The following is a 24,722-nucleotide window of genomic DNA, read 5'->3' as shown; positions in this document are numbered from 1 at the left end:
ACCCACACACACACACACACACACACACACGTATTACACTTAGCTACCATTCTCACCGGCTGGCCTGTCCAAAGTAGATGGGTAAAAAGCATGACCTCCCATGTCTCCCTGCTACTGCTGCTCAGCCTTGTGTTACCAGCTTGCTCTAACAACCGACACTGGGCAGAAGAGCTCCCAGTAGGTAGAACCATGTCTCGCCGTCAAGATGCAACTAAAAGCCTTCAGAAAAGAAAATATTGTCCAGCTCCCCCACTGGGATATTTTCTTTTAGTGTGTCTCTCCTCCACAGGAGCGCAATGTCAGCGCTGGGTTAGCGCAGGGAGGCCTCCAGAGTCAACACAGTCTAAAGGCCCAACTAATGGCTGGTTTCTTTTCAACTTGACTTCAATTCAAACCTGACTCGTATCATGTTCTTCCTGAAAGACGCAACTGTGGAGCCGAACTGCTGCTGACTCTAATTGGACTCCAGTCATGTGAACTCTTAAAAAGGGAAGCTAATGGCATGGCAGAGAGTTTTCACCTCAGATCATTTCTGCTTCCGGCGCAGCTATCATACCGAGCCGTGGGGGTACACATGGTACGCCCATGCAAAAAACACGTGTTCACCACTCTTGAAGAAGATGGAAAAAAATGTTCACATGAAACTGTGTCTGAGGTCAATGATTTATGAAGAGCAGAAGAAAGCAGGCCGGCGTACAAGCGTGAAACGAGACTGTCTGCATTTTCGATGAAGCTCGTTCTTCTGACTGGCAGTGTCATAATAGCAGGGCCTGTGGTGATTAAAAAAAAACAAACAAACAAAAAAACAAAGCAAACAGATTGCCTGTTTGTGATGCTAGGTTTAAGATGTGAGTGAAGTTAGCAGGTAAGTTTTCCAATTTGGAGGTGTCTCGTTTACCCTTTCAAGGACGGCGGTTACTACAGTGGACAGCTTATCATGTTATCAGGTTACAGGGTGCATGAAAGGGTTAAATACAACCTTGAAACCCTCCAAAATATTGTGAAACATTATAATACCGTATTGGCCCGAATATAAGACGGCCCTGATTATAAGACGACCCCCTCTTTTTCAGGACTCAAGTTTGAAAAAATACTTTTTAAACACCAAATAAATTTTTATACAGAAAATAATGACAGTACATCTGAAACAAATGATTATAACAACATATATGAGAGAAAATGCATGTTATTTTGCCTCATTCAAATCTTAAAATCTGAATTTTTATATTTAAATATGTAAACTAAAGTGCAATCACATTCGTAAATGAATGGCTTCCGGTTTTTGAAATGTAAATTACATCATAACTTCTCAGCTGCCGGTTAACCTGGCCGATCTTTGACCCACTTTTCTCCAGATTGTCGCTACGTTTCTCCATTTTCTGTTATCTCTTCTATTATTTTCTTCTCTTTTCTTTCTTACCGCTGTTTTTTATTTTTCTTCTTCGTGCTACCGCTATTTTTATTTTTATTCTTCGTGACAGGGCTTCACTTTGGCCTGGTGAGTCAAGTTCAGCATTTGCTTCAATATCTGGCGCCATCTAGCATCATGAATGGGTACAATGTCTAGACCCCGAATATAAGACGACCCCCACTTTTTCAGTCTTATTTCAATGCAAAAAAACACCGTCTTATATTTGGGCCAAACTGTTTTCATTAATATTGTCCAGCATGATAGTGAGGCGTGTCACTTTGATTTAGTTTAAGCTTCCACATTCAACATAGTTCTTTGCCCAATAAGGACTACAGAGTGTGACAAAAGCAGCCTGACGTTCGACCTGAACTACCTCAGGAATTGTGGCTGATCAGTATGCGCGAAAAGCGTGCGCCATCATGTATGTGTCGATGGCGTGACGGATGGACGGATCAAGGGTTTTTGGGAAAAAAAAAAAAAAAGTGCGCCGTGACTTGATGTCCACGAGAAAGTGTGAGTCGCGGGGTGAAATCAGTTGCATTAAAGCAAAGTGAAGGAAGCCAAACCCAAATGAAGACATTACATGAAAATGTGAGCCACAATTACAAATATCCAAACCGTAAGTAACAAAGGGACTCCGGTTCGCATGTTGAAATTGTTTCTGCGGTGTGACCGAGAGAATTCCTCTCCATGTGAAAGTGGCTTCAGATTAGCGCTCCTATTCTCGGATAAGCGACGCGTTCGTGGCGGCGGTGGCCGGGAGCCGCTGCGGCCTTCGGCGCTGCTGCACCTTCTAAGAATAGGCGGCAGCATCCAGGGCACATTTCGTCTCCGTGTCGGCCCAATTCCTGCTCCCTCTCACATGCCCCGCCTCCATAGAAATGGACAAAAGAATCATGTCAGACGGCAGTTATTCCTGTTTGAGAAATGCAGTGGGAGACGATGTCATCGTGTCATTACTCTATACTTTCGACTCCTTTCACCCCTCATTCACTCCCCCAGCGTGAGCGAATGTGGAGGCTGAATGTAACCCTGCTGGATGACATTACCGTGGGCTGCCTGCTGGCCTGTCTGGCTGCCTGGGATTCCAAAATAAAACACAGCGGTGTGTCTGAGCCAGTCAGGACACATACTGGAGAGGGAAACTCGCATGCTTCGACGGAGCATGCGCACGTTCTCCGCACTTGTGTGCGTGAGTGAGTGCGAAACTGGCAGAACGTGCCTCGGTGCGCTTTATGCATGTTGCTGCGCCAAGATACGTGCGTGTGCCTGTGTTTCAGTGAGGTATGAGAGAGACATAACGGGAGAGAGAAGAGAGCGAGTAGGTTAGCTGGCCTCTCCAGCTGTGGCTTGTCAATCATTCCCGACCTAACACTCAGAGAAGGGCAAGCCGGACACGAGTGGGAGGGACGGTTAGTATTTGACAACTTTTCCCTTTTGGAAAGTCAAGCGGGGGCAAATGAGCACAAAAAGACATAACAGAGGAATAGTTAACTCAATGTGAGTGGAAAACATGCTGCTGCCAGAACCCCCCTGGCCTGCATTCAGCATCCCCGTCACCCCACACAAGTGACAAAAAGATAACCACGTTTCACCTCAACGCTTCACACACTTTCTCTCTCTCTCTCTCTCTCCTCTTATTTGCTTCCTCGTCCTGTTCTTGCCTCCCATCCTCTCTCACCTCCTCACCCCCTTCTCACTCTGTGTTTACACATGGCTGGCCATCCACTCCCATGTCTCGGAGCATAGGAGGCGGCGCGGCAGCTTGGCAGGCTGTCAGGGGAGCGCTGGAGAGCTGGGAACATGTAGTGACTGGAACAAGGGTGTGTGCGTGTGTGTGTGTGTGTGTGTGTGTGTGTGTGTGTGTCTCTCTTGACTGTTGGATTCTTCACACAACTGTTTTTGCAAAGCAAGAACTGTTACCATCTTTCAACTTGAGGCGAGACGCCGAGATTTTGCTCCCGTTCAATTTCCACTCGCAGTTAAATCACTGAGCACACAACAGCAGGAAATAGCAGAGCAGGTCAGTAGACGGCCCGTTACTGTGGGCCAATATTGGGCGGGCACTGTGAAAAATGGAGCAACGGTTGTTAAATAAAATCAAAGTGTCACACATTCGAGTTGTGCTGTAAAACAAATGTCGAGATCATGAAAAACTGTTGTTGTCGCAGTAAAACCGGAACCGGTGCCCACGGATGAGACATCAGTAAATTTTGTGAGGCATCCGCTCAGTGAGGATGAACTTGGCGTGTTTGGAACTTTGTGTGTGCTCTTTGGAGAACACCACAGAAGGGCAACTGGAATGCCAATTTTCCACTCTTGCTTTGTGAGAAAATTGATTTCAAAATACAGCCTGCACTGGAATCACTAGTCAAGCTCTTCGATTCCATGGTAAGTGAACAGACTTTTTTTTTTTAAACAAATGTCTCCAAGCCCCTCAGGATGGTGAAGATGAACAAATACAACGATTCAAAACAAATTTGGCCCAACCAAGATATTAACGCTGTACAAAAAGATGTGTGACTCCAAAAGATGACTGCAATCAAGGGTGTCTTTGTAACTTTTATCAATGTTTTTGGAACTGTGCGAAATTCCAGAAAAAGCCAAGACACTTCAGGGGAAATCCCAAAAGATGTTCCTCTAGATGACATTGACGCTAAGTCTTTACGAAGCACATGTTCTCGTCAGTGGCTTTTCTTTGCTGCGATCTTCCAACAGATATGTATGAGTTGAACTGGATGTATAGTGGCGTGGTTGTACTCTGCAATCGCGTAGAACTGCACGGCATCATGTTGACAACCGTTTTAGTTGGCTAGGGTGGACACAATTTTAACCCTTTGAGGGACAGCGGTGACTACAGTGGACAGCTTACCATGTTATCAGGTTACAGGGTGCAGGAAAGGGTTAAAAATGCAAATTTTAAAGTCAGCAAGAGAGTTAAAGCCAGGCATACCTGAGTGTTAAATAAGGTAGAATGGAATTTGAAAACTGATATCGGACAGATAACCAGCAGCGAAAGCAGTTGTCATGCTTATCTCCTCAAGAGTCATACATTTTACGAATTTCTCCATTGTGAGACAAATAAAGGTTTTCTTCTTCTTCTTCATAAACCGTGTGTCAAACTTAGCTTCTCCCTCAGCATATTTTCAGTGTTATAATGTGGGACCGGAACGACGAGAGGTAAACGACACAGCCAGCTTCCAATGGCTGCCAGGAAAGAGCAAAAAAGGGTTGGATCATGGTGAGTAAATTGAGCAACAGCTGGTGAAGTGTCAACCAAGATAGCATTGAGCATTTGCCCAAGGTATAACACAACACCAGATTGACTAGCAATGTTCAAACTTTTTTTTTTCCATCTGTCAGAGGATCCCCCTCCCCCTGCTCGAAGCAACCTTTGTGTGGTTGCACAATGAACAATAGTTGGTTTTTATCTGATAGTTCATGTCCAGTACATAATAGCAATAAATCTATCAAATAAATATACAGTGCCATTACAATAAACTATTTAACATAACACACAAAAATAATGCAAAAATAATCCATTTGGTCCGAAAATATGTCACAAAATGGCAATTTTTCTTCCCTTTTTTTTTAGGCAGTAAGATCGCCATACAACCAAATCTCTGAACATAGCTACAGTATTTTCCATGACTTCCTATTTCATATTGAACGTGTGGAAAAATATAAAGAATAAGAATGAAATGGAGCATCAACAGTGTCAACGTAATACAGTGATGTGATCAAACATTTAGGATTTTCACAGACATAATGGCCCTTTGAGGGAAACCTAAAGTATGTTGCGGCTTGTGGTTAAAATGAGTTTGACAACCATGTTTACATAATTGGCCACATTATAATAAGGCCGATGGATCATCTGATGGATTCTGGTCATCGTCCCGATTGGTTGTAGTAAGCTATTGCATCTTTCGTCATGCTCGTGACCAAATTTCCATGTCATTTAAACACAACCAATAAAGCATTCAAATCGAACTCAGTCCTGTGGCCCAGTTTTCTCAATACCCATCTTTGATGAGAGCCCAGATTTGAACTATAAAGCTTCAAAAAACAGACAATTTGGGGCTTTTTCCCCCTCATGTTGAATTTATAAACTGATAACTGTTTATGAATCACTTTTTTTAAAATTGAAAAATCAAAAAACAAACAACACATGGATTCTCTCCTCCGACTGCAAAAGTTGTGGCCAGTAATTGAGTTTTTGGCAACATTGTTCGCAGCACGGAATCCGTACAGTGAGATTGTAATTGGAGGTATCTGTAGCTTAAGTACAACATATTAAAGACCCGCGGGACGGGGTGACTCTCATTCATGATAAGTCAGAAAAGTTCCCTTTCGTCTCTCTTCAAAAATCCCGCCACATCACACAACAGACGCGTCCCAAAACAACAACATGACACTTTGCCGACCCGCTCTCCCTCCCACCTGCCAAAGAAAGAGGAAGAAGAGATGACAGCAGCTTTAGATCTGACATCAAACGTGAGTGAGAGAGGGAGAGGAAAAGAAAAAAAAATGGTACAACTGCACCGTGACAGCTTGCCGAAGAACATAGCGATGCCAAGCGAATGCGCTCTTTCGCAATGTTTTCACCGAGCATTAAAGTTTAGTTCAACGTGTCACGGTTCCGATCATCGACTTGTGAAGGGCACCAAAATAAATCAAGCAAGCACACTGGTAGTGTAGACAGATTGCAACCCGCTGACTGGGTGACAGAGAACAATGCAAAAAAAAAAATCAATGGACCAATCACAACCAAGCTTATGTTCATCGCGAAGTACTGCATGATCCCACAAAGCAAATACAGTACAGTTCGGCGATTTCCGCCGCGACCTTTGTCGACTCACGATCACCGCCGGCTCCTTATATCGCGTAGCATCATAGCAGCACGATAATGTGTAATTAAACGCGGACAAATACAACATGGCGTACGCTGTGTGCCGATCATCCATTCACAAGGGAGACAAACAAAGCGTGACTTGTGCTCTCCATCGTGATCCAATTCAATGGCCCTTTGTGTTTTGTTCAAGTCCCGCTGTTAAAAAAATCTGCTGGGACGCGGCGCTTACGCACGCACACAAACACGACCACACCACACGGCTGCGACTGGTACTCGCGGCGAGGGTGCTGGAAAAAGTGGAGTGGAATTTTTTGGGACCTTTTGGAAGAAAATTACTGACAACTGTGTATCAGATGAAAATCAAGCTATTTCGTGGTAACAAGGCTATTTTAAAAAAAAAAAAAAAAGGGGGGGGGGGCGGGGGGGGGGGGGGCAAAATGAAAGAACACCAAGTGCTGTTGTTCTTTGTTCACTGGTGCTCTTTGTTGGATTTATTGGTGGGTTCAACTGTTGTGCTTTAACAAGCCATCCACTCTGGCGTCTTTTACTATCCTACTTTCACACTTCACACGTGGGTGAAATGCAAGAAAGGGCAAAGGTTTTCCTTTCCAAACTGTACTGTGAAAGTACAGTTTAAATGTGACAAACCTAGCCATCGTGGATGCATATTCGATGGGATACGAAGGCATATTCGGTGAACCCCTGCCTGTTGGAGGTAATAGGTTCTGTAATCGGACTATATGGCGACAATGTTAGTTAGCACACCAAAGCAGCAAGCAAGTTGTTTGCTCGAAATAATTTGGTGAGTTGTTTCTTTAAGTTGTGGGGGTGTGGGGGGGACAGTTCCGTAAACTCTTATTTCTTTGTTCAAAATGCAGGAAATCCCAATTTTCACAAAGGCAAAACTAAAATAATCGAGTTGAACTGCCCGACTTGAAATTAGTTTATTTCGGTTTGTTGCCTTGAAATGTTGAGCTTAGGCCAGCCGCATACCGATCAAAGCAGCTGTAAGCGACCGAGCACATCTACATGCCCACTGCAATGGTAAAACTACAACCTTCAATTTGGGTTTTGAGGCTGCACATTGTTTTTAATAGTAAAAATGTAAAAATCAAACAAACAAAAAAAAAAATCACTTTAAAAACTACAATATCAGAGAGGCACGAACAATTCACTTTGACGTAGGACAGGAAAACTACAGTTAAATTACGTGGATTGTGATAACGATTTAAAAGCCCCCACCCCCGTGACTTCGGTGGCGCCATTGCTCCGAATTCACTCGGTTACATCCGTGCCATTTGTTGGTACAGCAGGGACAAGTGGGGTTGCTTTTTATGATGTAACCACAGAAAGATAAGCAAGAGTGGAAAGGAAAATGAAGAAACAGATGACAACACTGTGATGTGAGGACAGAGATGGGGTTCGATAATGCTCCTGATGGAATGTAGCTTGCAAACACAAAGACAGAAGGCACATCTTTGGAAAACGTCCTGCTTCTTTACGTCTTCATCTGCATTGCACATTTATTGCATTCAGTGTGTGCGTGTGTGTGTGTGTGTGTGTGTGTGTGTGCGTGCGAAACCAATCAGCGTCAACCATGTTAAACAACATCCTGAGTTCATTTATGAAAGGTTTCCACTCTTCATCTCATCCTTTTCACATTCCCTCCAGCAAACTCAGGCAGACACCTCAAGACGCTTAAGCCAAAGAATTTTTCAACCTTTGCTTTACTACATCCATGCGAGGACTTAACTGATTAGTTTAGGCAAAAAAAAAAAAAAAAAAGAAAAAAAATCAAAGCAGCCTGAACTAATAGGCCATCCCGGCCTCACCGATTGTTTTCTCAATTACTCTGGCAAGCGGCCCATTTAACAAGTTTGAGTGAGCCCAAATGCCAAGAGGCAGCGCGCGTGGGTTTCCAAGTGTGGCTGTGCGCTTTAGCGCGAGAGCTTGTGACCGCGCATATGCTTCCCTTGTGCCTGTGGGTGTATCTGTGAGAGAGAGAGCGCATGACGCTTTGACAACCGATGCCTCCCTCTTCCATCCTCGCTTACAGACCCAGCCAAACACAAACATGGGACAAAGAAGCGGACCATGTGGTAAACCGGATGCATGTGACTGAATAAGAACTCAGAAGTGAACAAATGCAAGACTCTCTTCAGTCATTTCGCTTCTTGGGCCACAGTATTTGGTATCCACTCACCGGCAGACTAGAAGGGCGGTCCTGGGAGGAGACGCCATCCAAGTTGTTGCTCTTCCCAGAATTCCCTGGGCCCGGACCTCTGGTGCCATAATTCTCTTGTTGTGCCTCCTTCAAAGAAAGAGAGAGAATTGGAAAACATGAATGAATTAGGCTAGTCAATCGATCACAATTTTTAATTGTGATTAAGGGCATGATTTCCATAGTTAACTCGTGATTCATGGCAAATTAATCGCATATTTGTATTTCTTCTGAATGTTTTTTTATAAGAGTGGACAAAGATGCTTATCTTTCTACGAATGTATTAATTAGTGCAAGGTTTCAAATCGAAGCCCAACAACTCACCCCACAACAAAATGCTTGAGAACACATCCGAACATTTAAATGCAGCATGTTGCTAGTTAAACACTGACACAAAAATCCTTACAACATACAGTATTGTTCAGTTCCAGTCCCTCAATACCATTGCAAGTACAATGTCTCAAACTTGTTTTTTTTTCCTCAATGATAGTAAGTTTTGGATTGATAAGTCCCTGGTCGAAAAAGGACCTTGACGAATAACTTCAAAATTCCGTTTCTAAAACGGCGTTTCAAAACCTCTTTTTCTTTTCCGAACTCGTCATTTGTTATTTTTTAGTAACAATTTAAATGATTTCAGCTCCTTCATTCTCACACCTTTTCATTCCCTTCAAATCGCTCCACTCTGACCATTCACTGCATAGCTTTGTTTACCTGCCAGCTCCTCCGTAGTTTTACTTGTTTTTTTTTAGTGTCTTTCGTCAATCCTAGCCTTCCACGAAGCAGCACTACACTAATCTGTTTTTTTTTCCCCCCCATCCACACAGGCTTTATTTCTCTCCAAGTCACCTTCTGTCCAAACACTTTAATCCTCCTCCTTTCGTGTGCCAATTTCTTCTTCATTGATGTCTTCTTGTAATTTAACCAATGTAATCTACATGTGTTATCTGTATGCGTGCACCACGCGTACCCTACAAGGTCAACGGGGTACACAAGTGGAGCAGCGGAGTAAACGAAGCACGGAACTTGCCAATGACCTGTCATGTGTTAAAAAAATAAATAAATAAATAATTTGTTGTCTGAAAGGAAATTTGTGTTAACTCACCATAGAATACATGCTAAATGATTTCAATATTGCTCTTATTGCACAGACAATGATTTCATTTGGAATTAGTAAAGAAATATTTGCTCTTTGGCAAGTTTTAATGTCCCCATCTGCTTACTTAGAGCAGTTCAACAAGTCTTTATACCGTAAAGGAAATATCGCTGGTGGAGGGCCAAAACCCCTTCCGTCTGTTAAAATCCATTGTTCCTGTCCTCAGTGTTCCACCGTGTAGCCTCTCGTCTCTTCTGTTTTTGGTTGCCTTTCCCTGAATTCATTGTGGGGTGGGCGTCTCCCCAATCATTGCACCTGTCTCACCGACACACCTGCCGGTTTTCCCCTCGTCAGCCACACCTTCCTCTGCAGCATTCAGGCCAATCTGAAGAGCCACCCGTTGCCAGTTCGTCAGTTACCTTCCCTGCGGCCCAGTTGTCACAACCAGCCCTCAAGTACACCTTGGTTTGCTTCCTCTGACCGAGTTTTGCTTCCTGCCTCCTTGACCTGGCCCTCTGCCCTGACAATGAACCAGTACTGAGTTCACCATGTCTGCCTGTGGGTCCTGTGCTTGTCTGAAGCAAAGCGAAACAGAATCCAAATTTGGTTGATTTCTTTTTTTTTTTCCACAAATCAATACTATTGCTTCTGACACAGATTGATATTTTACTAAAAAAAATTTTTTGACACATTATTGACCCATATGACGGGATGAAAATGCCTTCACTGAACACTACAACTCAAATTAATGAGCAAATCAAAAATTGGAATCAATGTGAGTCGTATTACACGAGGAACGACCTTTACTCGTCTTGATCCCACAACCACAATTCCTGTCTCCTTCAGAATCCACTTAACACATCCCAAGCATGGACCTGCAATGGTGCAAACAATGTACACCCCCCCCAAAAAACACTGATAGAGTGCATGCAGGGGCGTAACATTGGCAGCCCATCAGCACGCCGCATCCCCAAAATCCTTCATGCCTTAAACCCTTGCAAACAAACTCACGCAGACACAGCATTCAGTCCCTATTGTTCATTCTAAGTCATTCTCTTTCCCTCTGTAATCACAAGCCTATCTAGTGTAATGCAATTTTCTCTCCATTGTCGGAGGTGTTGCCCCCCCCCTTCCCTATCTCTGCCTCTCGCTTCATATCAGCGTCTCCTTCCCTCTCTTCCTTCCCTTTTATTCACTCCTGATGTCGTCCCTCCAAACATGTTCAGCGTCAGCAGCACAATGGCGACTTGTTATAGAGCTCCGAGTGGAAGGATTAGCGATAACCGAGAAGCAAAGGATCACACGGGCACATCTGCACAAACTTTGGCAGGCGCGGCACGTCATACGTTACATGCACAGCAGCGCATCTATTCACCGCGCGTCTTCACTTTTCTACTTCTAAAATCAGTCCGCCCCCCCGCCACTTCAAACTTATCTGCTGTGTGATTAGACTGCAGCATTCGGGCAATACTCCTGGCAGCTTTGTGGATATCGTGTTGCAGCAGGAGATTACCCTACACAGCCAGCGACTTGGGGTGAATCTATTATTAACAAATTAATAGTCATTTGTGCAGCAGAGGGGAATTACTCTTGTGCAGAATTTAGAGTACATTGCATGTGAAATCTGCTATCAATTTCATCTTCTTGCCACTTTTCCGCCAAAGTTGCAGCGCATACACAGTTTGCGAGCTCCCGTAGCAGCTGCACGCACATAGAGACAAAAGTTAATGTATTCACTCATCCATTATTAAGAGAAGGTAATGTAATGACCTTAAAAGCCCCAGAGTAGTTCCTGGAAATCCACATTTCAATGATCAGCCAATTAAACCCCAGAAACAGTACCAAGGTGGCATTTTCATCACTCGAAACTTGCAGCCATGATGTCATTCGCGTGGACCCGTGACAGCAACATTTTGGGAAAAATGACATCTTTTCAGCCATCAAAGTTGTGACTTTCATCAGAACTAAGGATCGATTTTGATTCTGTGCCTTGCTGTCGTCATTGCGTTTGTGAGTGGCTTGTGTATGTCAGTTTTCTTCTTAATATTTGGTCGCATTAGTGACCTAATCGCTTGCCAACAGAAGTGAATCCAGCAGAAGTGCAAATGCTTTTAAATCCAAATCTAGATCTTGCACTGTACATTAAAAAAAAAAAAAAAGTCATTTATATTTCTTGCTCTCAAAGCTTGCTGTCGAAATGGACGCTGCCTTCTTTTTTGGAGCACATCATTTCTGAACTAATGGAAAACGTAGAGGCATGACGACATGGAAATTGGACCACCTTGCAGGTGCTTCACTTCTCATAGCTGACATATTTGATTAGCGGATGGAAAAAAAAAAAAAACAGACAGAGGTTAACTAAGGAGCGTCATTAGGTTGTCTTAAAGTATTAAAGGCTCTACACAATAAATTCAAACTATAATTAGAGTGATGATAACGTACACAATTAACGAAGACTATTTATGGACCTTCACAGTATGGTGACAGCATCAGGAAAAACTCTTGTTGAAGTGACATTTTGACAGGAGAGGAGGGTATGGATCCAAAAGTAGAAACAAATGTGCTTTGTTTGAAACCAAAACCCCTTTTCCACATTAAAAAATAAATAAAAATAAGCGAGTCATGGTTGTGGTATGGTCCTATTTTTATAAGTCTACTACTTAGAGGGATATGCTCAAAATTACCTTTCGCAAATGAAAAAAAGCCACAAACAGAATGTAGAACACACAAAGTATCAGCTGAAACAAGTCCAATATTTACTCAGGCATATGAGTCTGAAGTGTGTGTGTGTGAGTGTGTGCACGTGCGCGCTTGTGTCGGTGTGTGTGCGTGCATTTGTGGACGCTCGAGGGGGATTTCTGTTTTAAGTGGGTCAAAGTGGGGTTAGCCTCGTACTACTGTTTACACTCGTATTCTTACATCATTGCTGTCAACTGTAAAGGCAGAGCGGGTGGAAAAGGGAAGGGGGAGGGAGGGCGGGCGGCGGGCAAAAGGGGAAAACAGAAGGTGACGCTGCCACCGCATAGGGAGGAGGAGAACAAGAAGATATGAAGAGAGGAGAGCTGATTAAAAGGAAAAAAAAAAGAGTCGTAAAACATCAGAGGCAAACGAAGGAGTGCTGCGAGTGCATCCTTTCATTTGAGGATCCCTCCCCTCCCCCCCACCCCTCACTCCATTGTCTCAAAATCCCATTTCCCAGCTAATTTAGAAGCTTCTAAAATATACTCCGCTCCATACCTTAAGCCTAAGGCCACGACTAATCCCGTCTCCGCACACACATTTGCGCGAGCGTGCACAGAGGCGCGCACTCCATTCATCCTCCGCGCTTTTCAAAAGACTTCATCTTGGCGTAGTGGAAACGATTGAAGGATATTGAAAGCAAGCGTTTGAAGTACATGAGGGAATGCAGGGGAATCAAACTGTGAGCTAAATGCTATTAGACAGCTGTGTGCAGAGCCAGTGTAATATTAGATTTGATTGAATAGATGACTGCTGAATGTGGTGTAATATATAGAGCCGGAGAGGCTTTACGCGGGCGTAAATCAATATTGCAGCACTGCGTTAATCTCAGTCGCATGAAGACAGCGAATGCGACGCTCAGAAATGGTGAACGCTGACACTTGTTTGGAATATGCGGGCCTGCTTGTTCCCGCTTCAAATGCGGCTTGTACGCCAGCGTGATGCTCGCCTTTGTTAATCCCAGAATTCAAATGTTCATTTCCTCAAGGGTGCGGGTCAAAGGCGTCCCCTGAAACTGTCAGATATTCAAAAGACGCGTCGTCTTTTTTTTTTTTTTTGAAAGGGATCGCTGATCCAAAAAGTGATCCAACATCACATAGCGACAGTTTTTTTTTTCCTCCGTTTGACATTTTTCATCTTTCACATCATTTATGAAATGCACTTGGCCTTTTTGACTGGCTGCGCTACTGAATTTTGAACTCCACATTCAAGGAAGAGGTGAGGTGAACTGTTGCCTCCCTTTACAATCTGCAGGGCTGCCTGTCTTCAGCAATAGAATTCAAGACGTGATGAAAGAAACTTAAAAAAAAAAAACGCGACAACCGAGCCACACCATCCAACAAAACAGGAAGTAGAACAAATATGCAGTTTGAAATTAAGATCAATTTGCATTAAATCTGCCTTAATCTCTTTTTGGAGGTCCATCAATAAAAAGGGGACTGAGCCTATCATGCTCTAGATCAGCGGCAAGCAAGCGCTACACCGAGGCTAGTGGGTGCCATAGCCTGTCCATCAATAAAAAGGGGACTGAGCCTATCATGCTTTAGATCAGCGGCAAGCAAGGCGCTACACCGGGGCTAGGGGGTGCCATAGCCCGGTCAGAAATCTGTGTAGCCCCACGTAGATACATTTTGACAGACCAGCATACAACTCACCATTAATCCATTCGGATGAACATCACAGAGATGGGCATTCCGTCCCTCGGACAGACGTACGGCCATTTTTGGGACGGGGCCAAAAAGTGTTTAAAAAGGATTAAGCAATGACGGAAGTGGGCCAGAGTGGAGCCAAACACTGTATTTTCTTAACAGGCTATTTCATCTCAAGCGTATTTTTATAGCAACACTGCCACCTAACGTACACTCAGATAACATAACAAAGTGCCTACGGACACCCATTTTACTATCAATCCAGCCGATTGAGAAAGCTGGCTGTGTTGTCTGTCTCTCGGTACCCGCCCACCATGGGACGGAAGCGCTTTAAAAGCACGAGGACGCGGACGAAGAACGTATCGGGATATTAGGGTAAAGTGCCCATCTCTGGGTAGTCGTAATTAGTAGGAGCCCTAAGCTTGTTTGTCCTCAGCGTGCGAGTCCCGTCTTGGAATGATCTTTTCTTTATTTCATAAAAAAATTATAAAGATTTATCTTTTAATATCGGCCACCTGCACCATCTTTTAGGTAGGGTCCCACTTCGTAGATATCTTTTAGCACCGTAAAAACATCGCAAAAAAAAGTCAGCTCGTGCCATTATTCTCCGCCATAAAATACCACCGTTAAAAGGCTGTGATAGCACCTCTTTGATCAACTCAATAAACTGCCACAACAGTTTAGGACATTATCTTTAGATTATTGATATCAAAGAGGCTTCCTACTTTTATAAACAACAGAAAGGCATGGGGGTTATTGGTCTGGCCGGAAAACTAAGCCCTCATGCCAATATCGGTTTATGTCAACGTTCTCTTACTGCCTGTGACTGTGGTATAAAATAAAGAAAGAAAGAAACAATAACCAAAAAAATGACTGACACGTTTGTGTGCATTTGAAAGCTTTCTGGAAGTCTCTTTTAAAATTTTAGTATGCGTGATATGTGTTGTAAATGAATCCAGGCTTCAAGTATAATACGTTGCCCTGGGTGCTTGACATACAACAGCAAAGTGCTTAAGATGACCAGATAATCTATCCATTTATTAGCTAGCAGGCGGTCGGCATTTACGAGGAAGCCAATTTTCATTTAAATTTGTGGAGTGGTTGGTGTCGACCAAGGGAAAGTAGGTTATAGTTTAGTGCAGATTCTAATAAAACCACAGTAGGTTGGCTTTTTATATTTCTTCACTTTGCAATTAACAAATAATAATAATAATAATGGGGAAAAACAGGTAGCGGAAGACGCATTTGGTCGGTTTTTCAAAATAAGTATCATTTGGTTTTGATCCAATCCAGAGAGTGTCATTTGCTTGTCATCCCCTCAATATCTGTCTGCTTTTCTCCCCACATCTATTTCTCTCCCCCTTGTGCCACCCTGCTCCTCTTCATCAGCACAGCCTCCACCCCCTTCCTCTCTATTTGTGTCTCCCTCCTCCACAAGCCTCATGACTACCAAATGAATTTGTTGTCCCTGTTGTTCCGCAGCACCTTGGAAGATGCACATCTCACAAAATTTGACACTAATGCCATTAATATTCATTAAAAATTAAGCTTTAATTGTGTGTCTTTGGAAGAGAGGCCCCAATTCACAAAGAGAGCGAGAGAGCGAGAGAGAGAGAGCGAGAGAGAGAGAGAGAGAGAGAGAGAGAGAGAGAGAGAGAGCGGGAACATAAACACAGATACGAACATAGAGTACAAGTCAGATGATCTGCTGACACACTGCGCCATGAAACCAAGGACAGGGAAGCTCTCGCGACCGGCCGTTTGACAAAACCACAAGAAGCACGCACAAATGAACATGTATACTTCACATCTCGCACACACATACACACCCATTGACTGACTTTGAAACGCATATTCATGCTAATCACATTGACCGAACCATAATTGAAGCCCACGTGGAGCTGCACGGTGCCCAATGTGACAACTCGAGGTTTGGTAAATATATTTTTTCATGTCGTGTTTGATGTTTTGCTCTTTTACATAGTACACCGTATTTTACATAGTCACCATTATGAAAGAACATATAACGGAGCAGATCTACGTTCCTGTGCTGTGACTGCTTTTGAAAAAGAAGAAGAAAAAAAAAAAGCAGTGTTGGCCCTCATGCAATTGACGGCCATTCATGCCATTCTGAAGACCGTTATTATCATGACAGGAAAGGTGACCATTAAAGGTGGAAATAGCCATGGCACCGCCTGGGTATATCTGTGTGTATCTTAATGGGTCCATTTGAAACGAGTGTGTGCGTGTGCGTGTATGTGTGTGTGTGTGTGTGAGTGTGTGTCCTTCAATGCGGATTCAAACGCAGCAATTCACCACCCGTTCAACACAAGGGTGAAGCCGCAGAACACACATACCGTATATCCGCACACAAGCACGCATTTCCCCGTGCCGGGATAAACAGACACAACCAAATCCACACACACACAAGTACACACTCAAAGTGTGTGTTACAATCTTCGCCTGAGGATGATGTCAGATACACTGACAAGGTGCAGGGATGCCAACCCCAATCATCACCTCTCGGGAACGTTCTGAACATTTCGTCAGGAACGTTTCGATTTTGTCAGGAACACTTTTCCGTGTTTCGGTCTTAACAAACACACACCACCATAAAGACTCCGGAGGTATTTATAACATGAAGTCATGAAATTAACTTAACACGTATGACCGACGTTGTAAAATTGATCGATTGTAAAAAAAAAAAAAGTAGTTTTGTGCCACATGGATGACATGTTATATTCCATGAAATGAATGGCAATGTTCTTTGATCTTATCTCCATTTATTGTGAAAATGCATACCGGTATTTGATATGGACAAATCAGGCATCAGGTTTCTCCCCCAAATATGCATTTATTAAAAACTGAGAAAAAAAAATAGTCTTCACTGCTTTTGCTTCTGCAGCACTTGCGAAGGCAGCAACAGCGGGTTGTTTACATCCGTGCTTTACACGTGCATTCAAGCCAGTGCTGGGCACAGTGAGCATGGTCCCGTTGCCGTTATGGTCCATGTGCTCCGAAGCTGTCGGCCTTCAAATGAGACGGACCTAACTATTTACCACGGAGGTAGTGCTGACACATACAGCATCCATTTCAAAGTCGCGTGGGCCGCACTAACATAAAATTTTCATATCAAGGCGGGGGCCTCAAACTAGCGTCCTGCGGGCCACATTTGGCCCGCGGTTGCGAGTTTGAGACCACAGATTTAGAGTGTTCCATGAATCTGCAATACATGTTTTTGGACTGTGGGACGAAACCGGGATACCCAGAGAAAAGCCACGCATGCTTGGGGTGAACATGCAAACACCGAAGCCCGGATTTGAACCCTGGTCCACTGTACTGTGAGGCGGACATGCCGTTAACCACCGTGCCGCCCCCGACCGCATTATTTTACTCTTATTCAAGCCAATAAGATTGAGCATTCCTACACATTTATTGATCGTCCCTGTTCCCGCTACTCCCATCTGTCCGCAGACTTCAATTGCTTTGGCTTGAAATTAAAGCGGACGCCCACCCTAACTGGAGGAAACCCGCATGACTTTTGCTAAAACATGGAAGAACAATGGTGAAACATTGGCAAGCTTGACTTTGACATTTTGTGTGAGCGTGTTTTTTTTTTTCCACTGTCTGTGAAGTCAGTATCCAGGAACAAATGTAACGGCATTTCCTAACAAATGGCAGCTAAATGAGGCCCCCAGGGTGCCGCGCTGCTAACTACTGGCCTTGCTTTCTTTGTTCAGAGCCATTATGATTGTCCTAACCAATCCAAAACACCTCTCCCATTCTTGGTCATTTGCATTTGAATTGCCGTACAGCGGCACAAAAACCAACACAAATCAAAAAAAAGGGGAGGAAAAAAAAATGATGGAAGAAAATAACAGAGGTGGATTTCGGTCAAGCAATTAGCGAATGTCAGTCAAGAGTAGCGGTAAAAAAACAGACTGCTTTAAAAAAACGAAGCGTGAGACACGCATTCGGACTAACGAGAATGTTGAGCTGCACTGCACCATACCGCGAGGAAAATATTTTGTTACATTATTTAGCTTCAACAGCTGTAAAGCACAAAAAAAAAATCAATCACGGGACATTGTCATCTTTATAAAAGGGGATTTTCTGACGCAGCTTTTCTTTTGGATCTGATGGAAAGTGCTTGTGATGTTGTTTCGACGGGAGTGAGCATCGTTTTATTCAATTTCGTGTGAAAGGAGACATACACTGTGCTATGGAATTCTCGATGAAGCTCTCGCGTTGAATGTCACTTAATTGTGCTGGGGTCCCTTATCAAGTGTCCTGTAAGTGAGCTTTGGCATGCCGCGTGCCTGTACCCACACATTAATGCATCTGTGTAAAATTCATCAAGCTTAAGTGCTCGTCAGAGGCAGCCAATCTGGGTGCAGCAGTCCTTGGGTTGCCGTGGCGATACGTGGGGACATTTAGAGGGCTCAGATAAACTCTGCCATTTAAAAGGTTATGACAATTAACGCAGCTCTCCGCAAATTACCACTGCCAGACCTTTACCCACGGACATCTCTCCTCCTTATCACCCGACACCCAGCCTCACTCTGCCTCTCCTCCTCGGCTGCCATTTGCCCTCCATCGCCATCACCCGTCGTCCCCGCATCCTTCCATCCCCTTTCCAGCCAGCAGCGCTTTTATTATCAGGCTAATTAACAGAGTTCCTCAATTAATATTCAAATGGTGACCAATTAATGACACTGAACTTCGGGCGCCCCTCCCGCGCGTGGTGCACCCTCCGCTTTCACCGCCACCCCTTTTTCAGTCTGCTCGCTGACTTTCATTTCCTCTGTCTTGTCCCTTCAACCTCCCCGTCCCACCTCCCCATAGCCAAGGTGAGCTCCAATTTCCGTGCGAGTGTGCGTGTGTGTGTGTGTGTGTGTGTGTGTGTGTGTGTGCGTGTGTGTGTGTGTGTGTGTGTTTGTGTGCAGCAAGAGGAGGGAAAGAAACGCTGAAGGAGGCAGCAGACCACAGCGAGGGGATTGTAAAGCTAGGGGCCAGGCTGCAGAGAGGCTTGGCAACCTTTTAATTAACCCGGAGTGATTAAAAGCAAGGGAGGTGTAGGAGTGGAAAGAAAAGGAAAATGGCAAACCGGTCGTGAAAGGGAAACGACTCCAAAGATTCGGCGGCACGCCGAGTGCAACTTTTATTGGGGGCTAATTCTAATCCAGGACAAAGAATTATTTTGTGAAGGAAAGTGCATAACTTGAAAGAAGAATGGATTAGAAATATGAAAGGTGGGTTTGGGCTCTGTCTGACCTAAGGGGCACATTTTATTTTCATGTTCACGTGCGTGGCAATTTGACACAGCTGTGCAAATCACACAGTCTGCTGATAGGGTATGTTTATGGTGCTCATTGCAAATGTGGGGCAAAGATAAACCTCTGAATCAGTTCAGTAGGTTTCCATGAAGGGAGCTTGTCTCCTCCAATCAGTTGAGAACAGCTCCCAAGAGGCAACTGTCACGACACGAACAGGAAATAGATAAGACCAATCGAGGAAAGGACCAGTCGGATCTGTTTCGCAGATGGACGGATGAGCTTTGCTTGAGTCTAAAAAGATCTTATGTGGAATGACTCGCCTCCTGAAATTCAAACCCAATACAACTCTGTAACATTTTTACAGTTCATACCAGGCCGTAAAAGAACCGGGCTGTTTTCTTCCATGTAATTATTCCCCGGAGAATAATTTTAAGGTTTCTTGGTGCTCAATTCATTCACATGTGCTCCAGCAACATGTTCTGCCATGATTATAAGTTGAATGATGGCAGCTGGCCTACGTCTCAAGTCTTTAGGTCTGCCACACTTACGTGTATATTGCTCAATAAAAGCAACACATCATAAAAAATAATCGGAACATTTTTTTGAAATTACAGTACTCTCGTTCACACACTCTCACATTTGGCTTTTTATGAGGACAGTAACAACATGTACACCAGGACAAGGGAAGGGGCCAAAGTATGCCCTGTGGTACGACCCATGAGAGTAATTGATCCTGCGGGTCATGCTATTCTAAAAGACAAACAAAACGCCGTAACGCTAACTGAATGTTTTCAATTGTTGCATCTTTAAGATAATGCACTTCTTCTAAAGACCGTAAACACATTTATGGGTGTTGGAGGACTTTTTAAAACTGAAAAGGCCTCTTTATAAGGGATATGTTATTCCTTGAAAGCAATCCGGACAGGAAACGTTGTGCAAAGGGTCCATTTGCCAGATAGAGAGCTAGAGAGAGAGAGAGGGAGCGAGAGAGAGAGAGAGAGAGAGAGAGAGAGAGAGAGAGAGAGAGAGAGAGCTAGCTAGCTAGCTAGCTAGCTAGCTAGCTAGCTAGATAGATAGATAGATAGATAGATAGATAAAATAAAACTAAGAAATAAGCCATTTAGTGCACAAAAAACACCAGCCAAACTCCCTTTTTTCCCAAAGCCTCTCTTTTTTGGCATTTTGTCCTTTCAGCTTTGACATCTGAGAAATATCTTTATAACCTGCGCTGCTCCTTGCAATCAGATGAGGTCATGGCAGTACAACAGACTCAAAGAAATGCGCTATTTTCAGTTCGATTTGCTACTAAACTAGCTCATAGTGCTTGGCTGCAGAGCTAATTCTTTGTCAAAGGAAGCTGGAATGGTTCCATCAGCGTGAAGATGTCCTCTGGCTAGGGTTAATGGGAGAGAAGTGGGCTGTGGGATGCTGCACAGAACGCCCGAAGATCAAAATAAAGAACGTGGCAGGTTGCTTTTCTCAATTTAACGTCGGGTCAAAAAGCAAGGGTCTAAACCACGATGATATCCTAATCTGCTACGGGTTTGCAATCTTTTGTGTGTTTGTGTGCACGTGTGTCTGCCTGCATGTGTGTAATCTGTTCCACGCGGCTCACATCATACCTCACTTTAGCCCCGAATCACAAATAAAGGTCACCATTTGACCTTTTCACAGCTCAGAATTGCTGCCGTACATTTGGACGATTTGTGTTCACGCCAACACACGTACACAAATCTGACACAAAAGACGCAAGCTCACTCGCAGAAAAGAAACAGCTCTGATCTGAAAGATCACCAAATGCTCGATTTGTAATCCGGGCCAGATGTGCTGCGTCGGTTCTATTTCCAACCATGTTTACTCTTGAATCATTAATAGAGGACAAGGCCTTTATAAATATATATATAGACTTGTTTTGATTCTGAATGTGGAAATGGGATTCAGCTGCCGCTCAGTGGAGTGGCAGCGTTATATTCCAGTGGGATACAGAGCTGCAGGCCACCCCAAAACCAAAAAAAATAATAATAATAAATCCCCAGCTATTTGCCTTATCAGCTTTAACAGAAAGCCTTGATGAAGCAGTTTTTCAAAATAACGACATACAACCAACGTGTCATTGCTGACTTGCTTCACTGATTGATCTGACCGTGTTTAATCAGTTAAATGTAAAGAACATTTCAAAATGTCCCTTGTATCTTTCTGTTCTTCCCTGTATGTGGCCCTCAAGAGGTAAAGGGTTTGACACCTCTGCCTTAAAGAACAAAAACGCACACTTTTCATTGATGCGATCAGTCAGGTAATCGTTTCATCATATGCTGACTGTTGTGGCTGCAGTCTTCAGTGTCGAACAGCGCTGCATCATACTAAGAGCTGGGATCATGTATCTAAATGTGGTCAAACTATGGGAACAGCTTGGGTTACGACGCAGTGAAGTCCCATCCACTTGCAAGCCACAACCACAACAATAAACACACTTTTAAATGAACACCGCTAAATCAAAAAGCAGTTGTACCGTTTTTTTGTTTTCTGTTGTGAAAAGGAAACCACAAAACGATGTCTCGGAAAGGACAAAGCAGCACAGGTGCAAAAACAGCTATCGCCAGTCAGAATGTTCGAGTGGAAATATTGTACCTGGTGTATAAATGTCAGCATGGGTCACTTGTTGCCACATCATCGGCTAATGATGAAAACACATTGTTGCAATCACCAAATGTCAACATGGCCATGGATTTCAGAGTTGGGGAGTGAATCGTTGTTCACTTGGATGCACAGTGTGTGTGTGTGTGTGTGTGTGTGTGTGTGTGTGTGTGTGTGTGTGTGTGTGTGTGTGTGTGTGTGTGTGTGTGTGTGTGTGTGTGTGTGTTTCTACAAGTCGTAGCGCGCATGAGCAGTTTAATGCAGTTGTCCAGCATTGTCAATTTAGACTTATTAAAACATCACTTCTCATCTTTGACAAGGATTTTGGGGGATTCCGATTTTGTTCACCAACATTGTTCTGCTTTGCTTCCCCGCGTCTTGTCAGAGCTATTCTTTCCAGTCCGTTTTCATTGGAATCCCTTCCCAACTCGCTGTGTTGTTTCTCCCTGCGCCATTTTGTTCTGTTTCTATCCAGGCCACAGTCATTCCACACTGGCTGCACAGTGGATAGGAAACACATGGGCAGCTATCACTGGACTCCAAAACAACATGAACTTAAACCCCCTCGTTTCTGACTGTGGGAAAAAAAATATATATATAATAAAACGGCCCAGCATCAGACTGAACACAGTCATTCGAGTTACAATCAGTTCATATGTGTGACTTTTTCACTACGATTCGGTTTTTAAGGGCAAGGCTGTTTATGAACTATGACTCACTTTTTTTTCAGAGCGAGAGAAGAGAGGAGTGTGTGTGTGGGGCGGGGGGGGGGTTGCCATAGTAAATGCTGAGAGACGGCAAATCAAAGTGTTTAAGTGAACAACTCTAAGTAGATAAATAAACCTTCTTTCTCATTCATGGTTCATTTGTCTTTATTTTAGCACGAGCCCAGACTATAGAACCAAAACGTTTATTTCTAATAAATCAGATACTGTTTGTTGTCATACAGATTGTAATTTTTTTGGGAATTACATGGGAAGAGGACCTTGAAGAAAAATGATTTTCAGATTAAACCGATACCACTGACAGAAAAATAATGAGAATTAGACCCTAATTATTTACTGCATCATTTTGTCCCAAAAATATTTGAGCGAACCGATTGCTTTCATAACAGTGTTACACTTACATTGTTTAAAATGATAAAACAATAAAATCCAATGACTATTTCTCTAATAGTAAATCCAAGACTGAACGGTATCATCTTGATACGTGGAGAATTTTGACTTTTGGATCCGAATAGGGCACTGGTGTCAAACTCAAGGCTCGGGGCCAGATCTGGCCCGCCACATCATTTTATGCGGTCCGCGAAAGCAATTCAAACATGCCAACTTCCATGATGCTTGCTCAAATCTCCACCAAAATTTTAAATTCTCAGATGTAATAAATAAGAGAGACATTTTCAGCATTTTGTTTTGTTGCTAAAAACCTCATTACAGAATCTTAAACACGAGTTGAATAAACCGTTATTATTGATTTTTTAAAAATTTGGTTTCAGTCATAAAGGCCCTCCAAAGGGAAACGGTAACTAAAATGTGGCCCATGACAAAAATGAGTTTGACACCCTTGGATTAGGATATTCATGTGCACTATAAATGTTGTGGTCAGTGAGTGTGTATTCCAGTGTGTTGTTACCTGAGGCGGCGGTCGTGACTGCAGGTAAGGGCTCTGGTTCGGACCCTGAGGGGTCTGCTGCGGTGGACTGAAATAGGGCGGGGTTCCCTGCTGGCTTGCCTGCTGCTGCTGGCTGTAGCCGGCCATCCCCTGCTGGCTGTACGGCGCCACCTGCCATAGTAGAACATCAGAGAAGTGGGAATTATTGGGGTCAACATTCCCTTTCAATCAAAAGCAGCGCACATACTGTATGTTGTCATCGACAAATTAGCAAGAAAGTACAGACTGCATAGCGAAGCAGTATACAGTGTGGTTGTCAGTCATATCAGGAAGTGATTGACTTGCAACTTGAACTGTGATAGAGTAACAACACACACACACACACACACACACACACACACACACACACACACACACACACACACACACACACACACACACAAAAACATCCCACACGGGTCAGCACAAATCTCCATTTTCCAATTCATGCGAATGTCCCTTGGCTAAAGGATCTCAATTTAGCGAGGCCGGGCTGACGACGGACTCCCAGCAGTCCTGTGCTTAATGAACTCGCACTGCAAAAAAGAGCTGGAACGCAACGTCCTCTGGCTCGCCAAATGTGTCATCCTCTTCAAATTATCTCCATCTCGCTTGGATTGCAGCTGGGATGAGGTGGATCGGATAGTGTGTCGCGACCGTCCTAGGCCGTAACACTAATGAGGGACATGCGAATGAGCCGGGGCCTTCCAGGGAGTAGCTTGCCAAACGTCACCGCTTGCATTTCACGCCGGTTATGAGAGAGAACATGACAGAAAGACTGGCACACATTCAAATGTCGTCTTAATCCTTGTCATTTGTTATGACTACAGACACAGCCAGGTGCTCCTCTCAGGATTTCTGCCGAGTTGTGGGTTGTCTCTCCCTCTCTCTCTCTCACACACAAATACACACAAACACACACTGGCGCAGACAGACGCACGAATCGAACAGATGACTAAACATCATTTACAGCTGGCGGTAAAGCAATATGACAGCACTTTTCATGTCATATTTTTTTCCTTCATGTCATGTTACTTTTTTTATTCCACCGTTCACGCCTTCCAAACAGCATCCCGGCCAAAGCCTCGTTAAAAAGACGGCGCACAGGCTGTAAGTGGTGGGTGGCGCAAAGCTCATAGTTCACATCCACCTCCATGAGATGAACTCTGAAAGGTGCTCTTAAATCTTCTTTACAAA

The 24,722-nt window shown here is 43.8% G+C and overlaps 1 protein-coding gene across 2 annotated transcripts in view; it reads right to left on the bottom strand.

The window, feature by feature from the left end:
* The window catches only part of LOC109516012 (AT-rich interactive domain-containing protein 1B-like), a 72,102-nt gene extending 48,422 nt beyond the window's left edge, over window positions 1-23,680 (bottom strand). The window contains exons 1-2 of one of the 2 annotated variants that reach the window (XM_019870164.1): window positions 23,508-23,680; window positions 8,467-8,574 (exon numbers count right to left, since the gene is read on the bottom strand). In XM_019870164.1, the coding sequence (XP_019725723.1) occupies window positions 8,467-8,574; window positions 23,508-23,633 (234 nt within the window). In that variant the 5' untranslated portion in view covers window positions 23,634-23,680. Of the gene's footprint in view, window positions 1-8,466; window positions 8,575-9,731; window positions 10,368-23,507 lie in introns of those variants that run through there. The other variant, XM_019870165.1, reaches the window with a different exon arrangement.
* Window positions 23,681-24,722: the final 1,042 nt, after the last annotated feature.

Source organism: Hippocampus comes, unplaced genomic scaffold (assembly GCF_001891065.2).
Source record: "Hippocampus comes isolate QL1 unplaced genomic scaffold, H_comes_QL1_v1.1 scaffold43, whole genome shotgun sequence".
In the NCBI taxonomy this organism is placed as follows: domain Eukaryota; kingdom Metazoa; phylum Chordata; class Actinopteri; order Syngnathiformes; family Syngnathidae; genus Hippocampus; species Hippocampus comes.
Note: the sequence above shows the minus strand (reverse complement) of the source record. Positions and strands in the feature narration are given on the sequence as shown.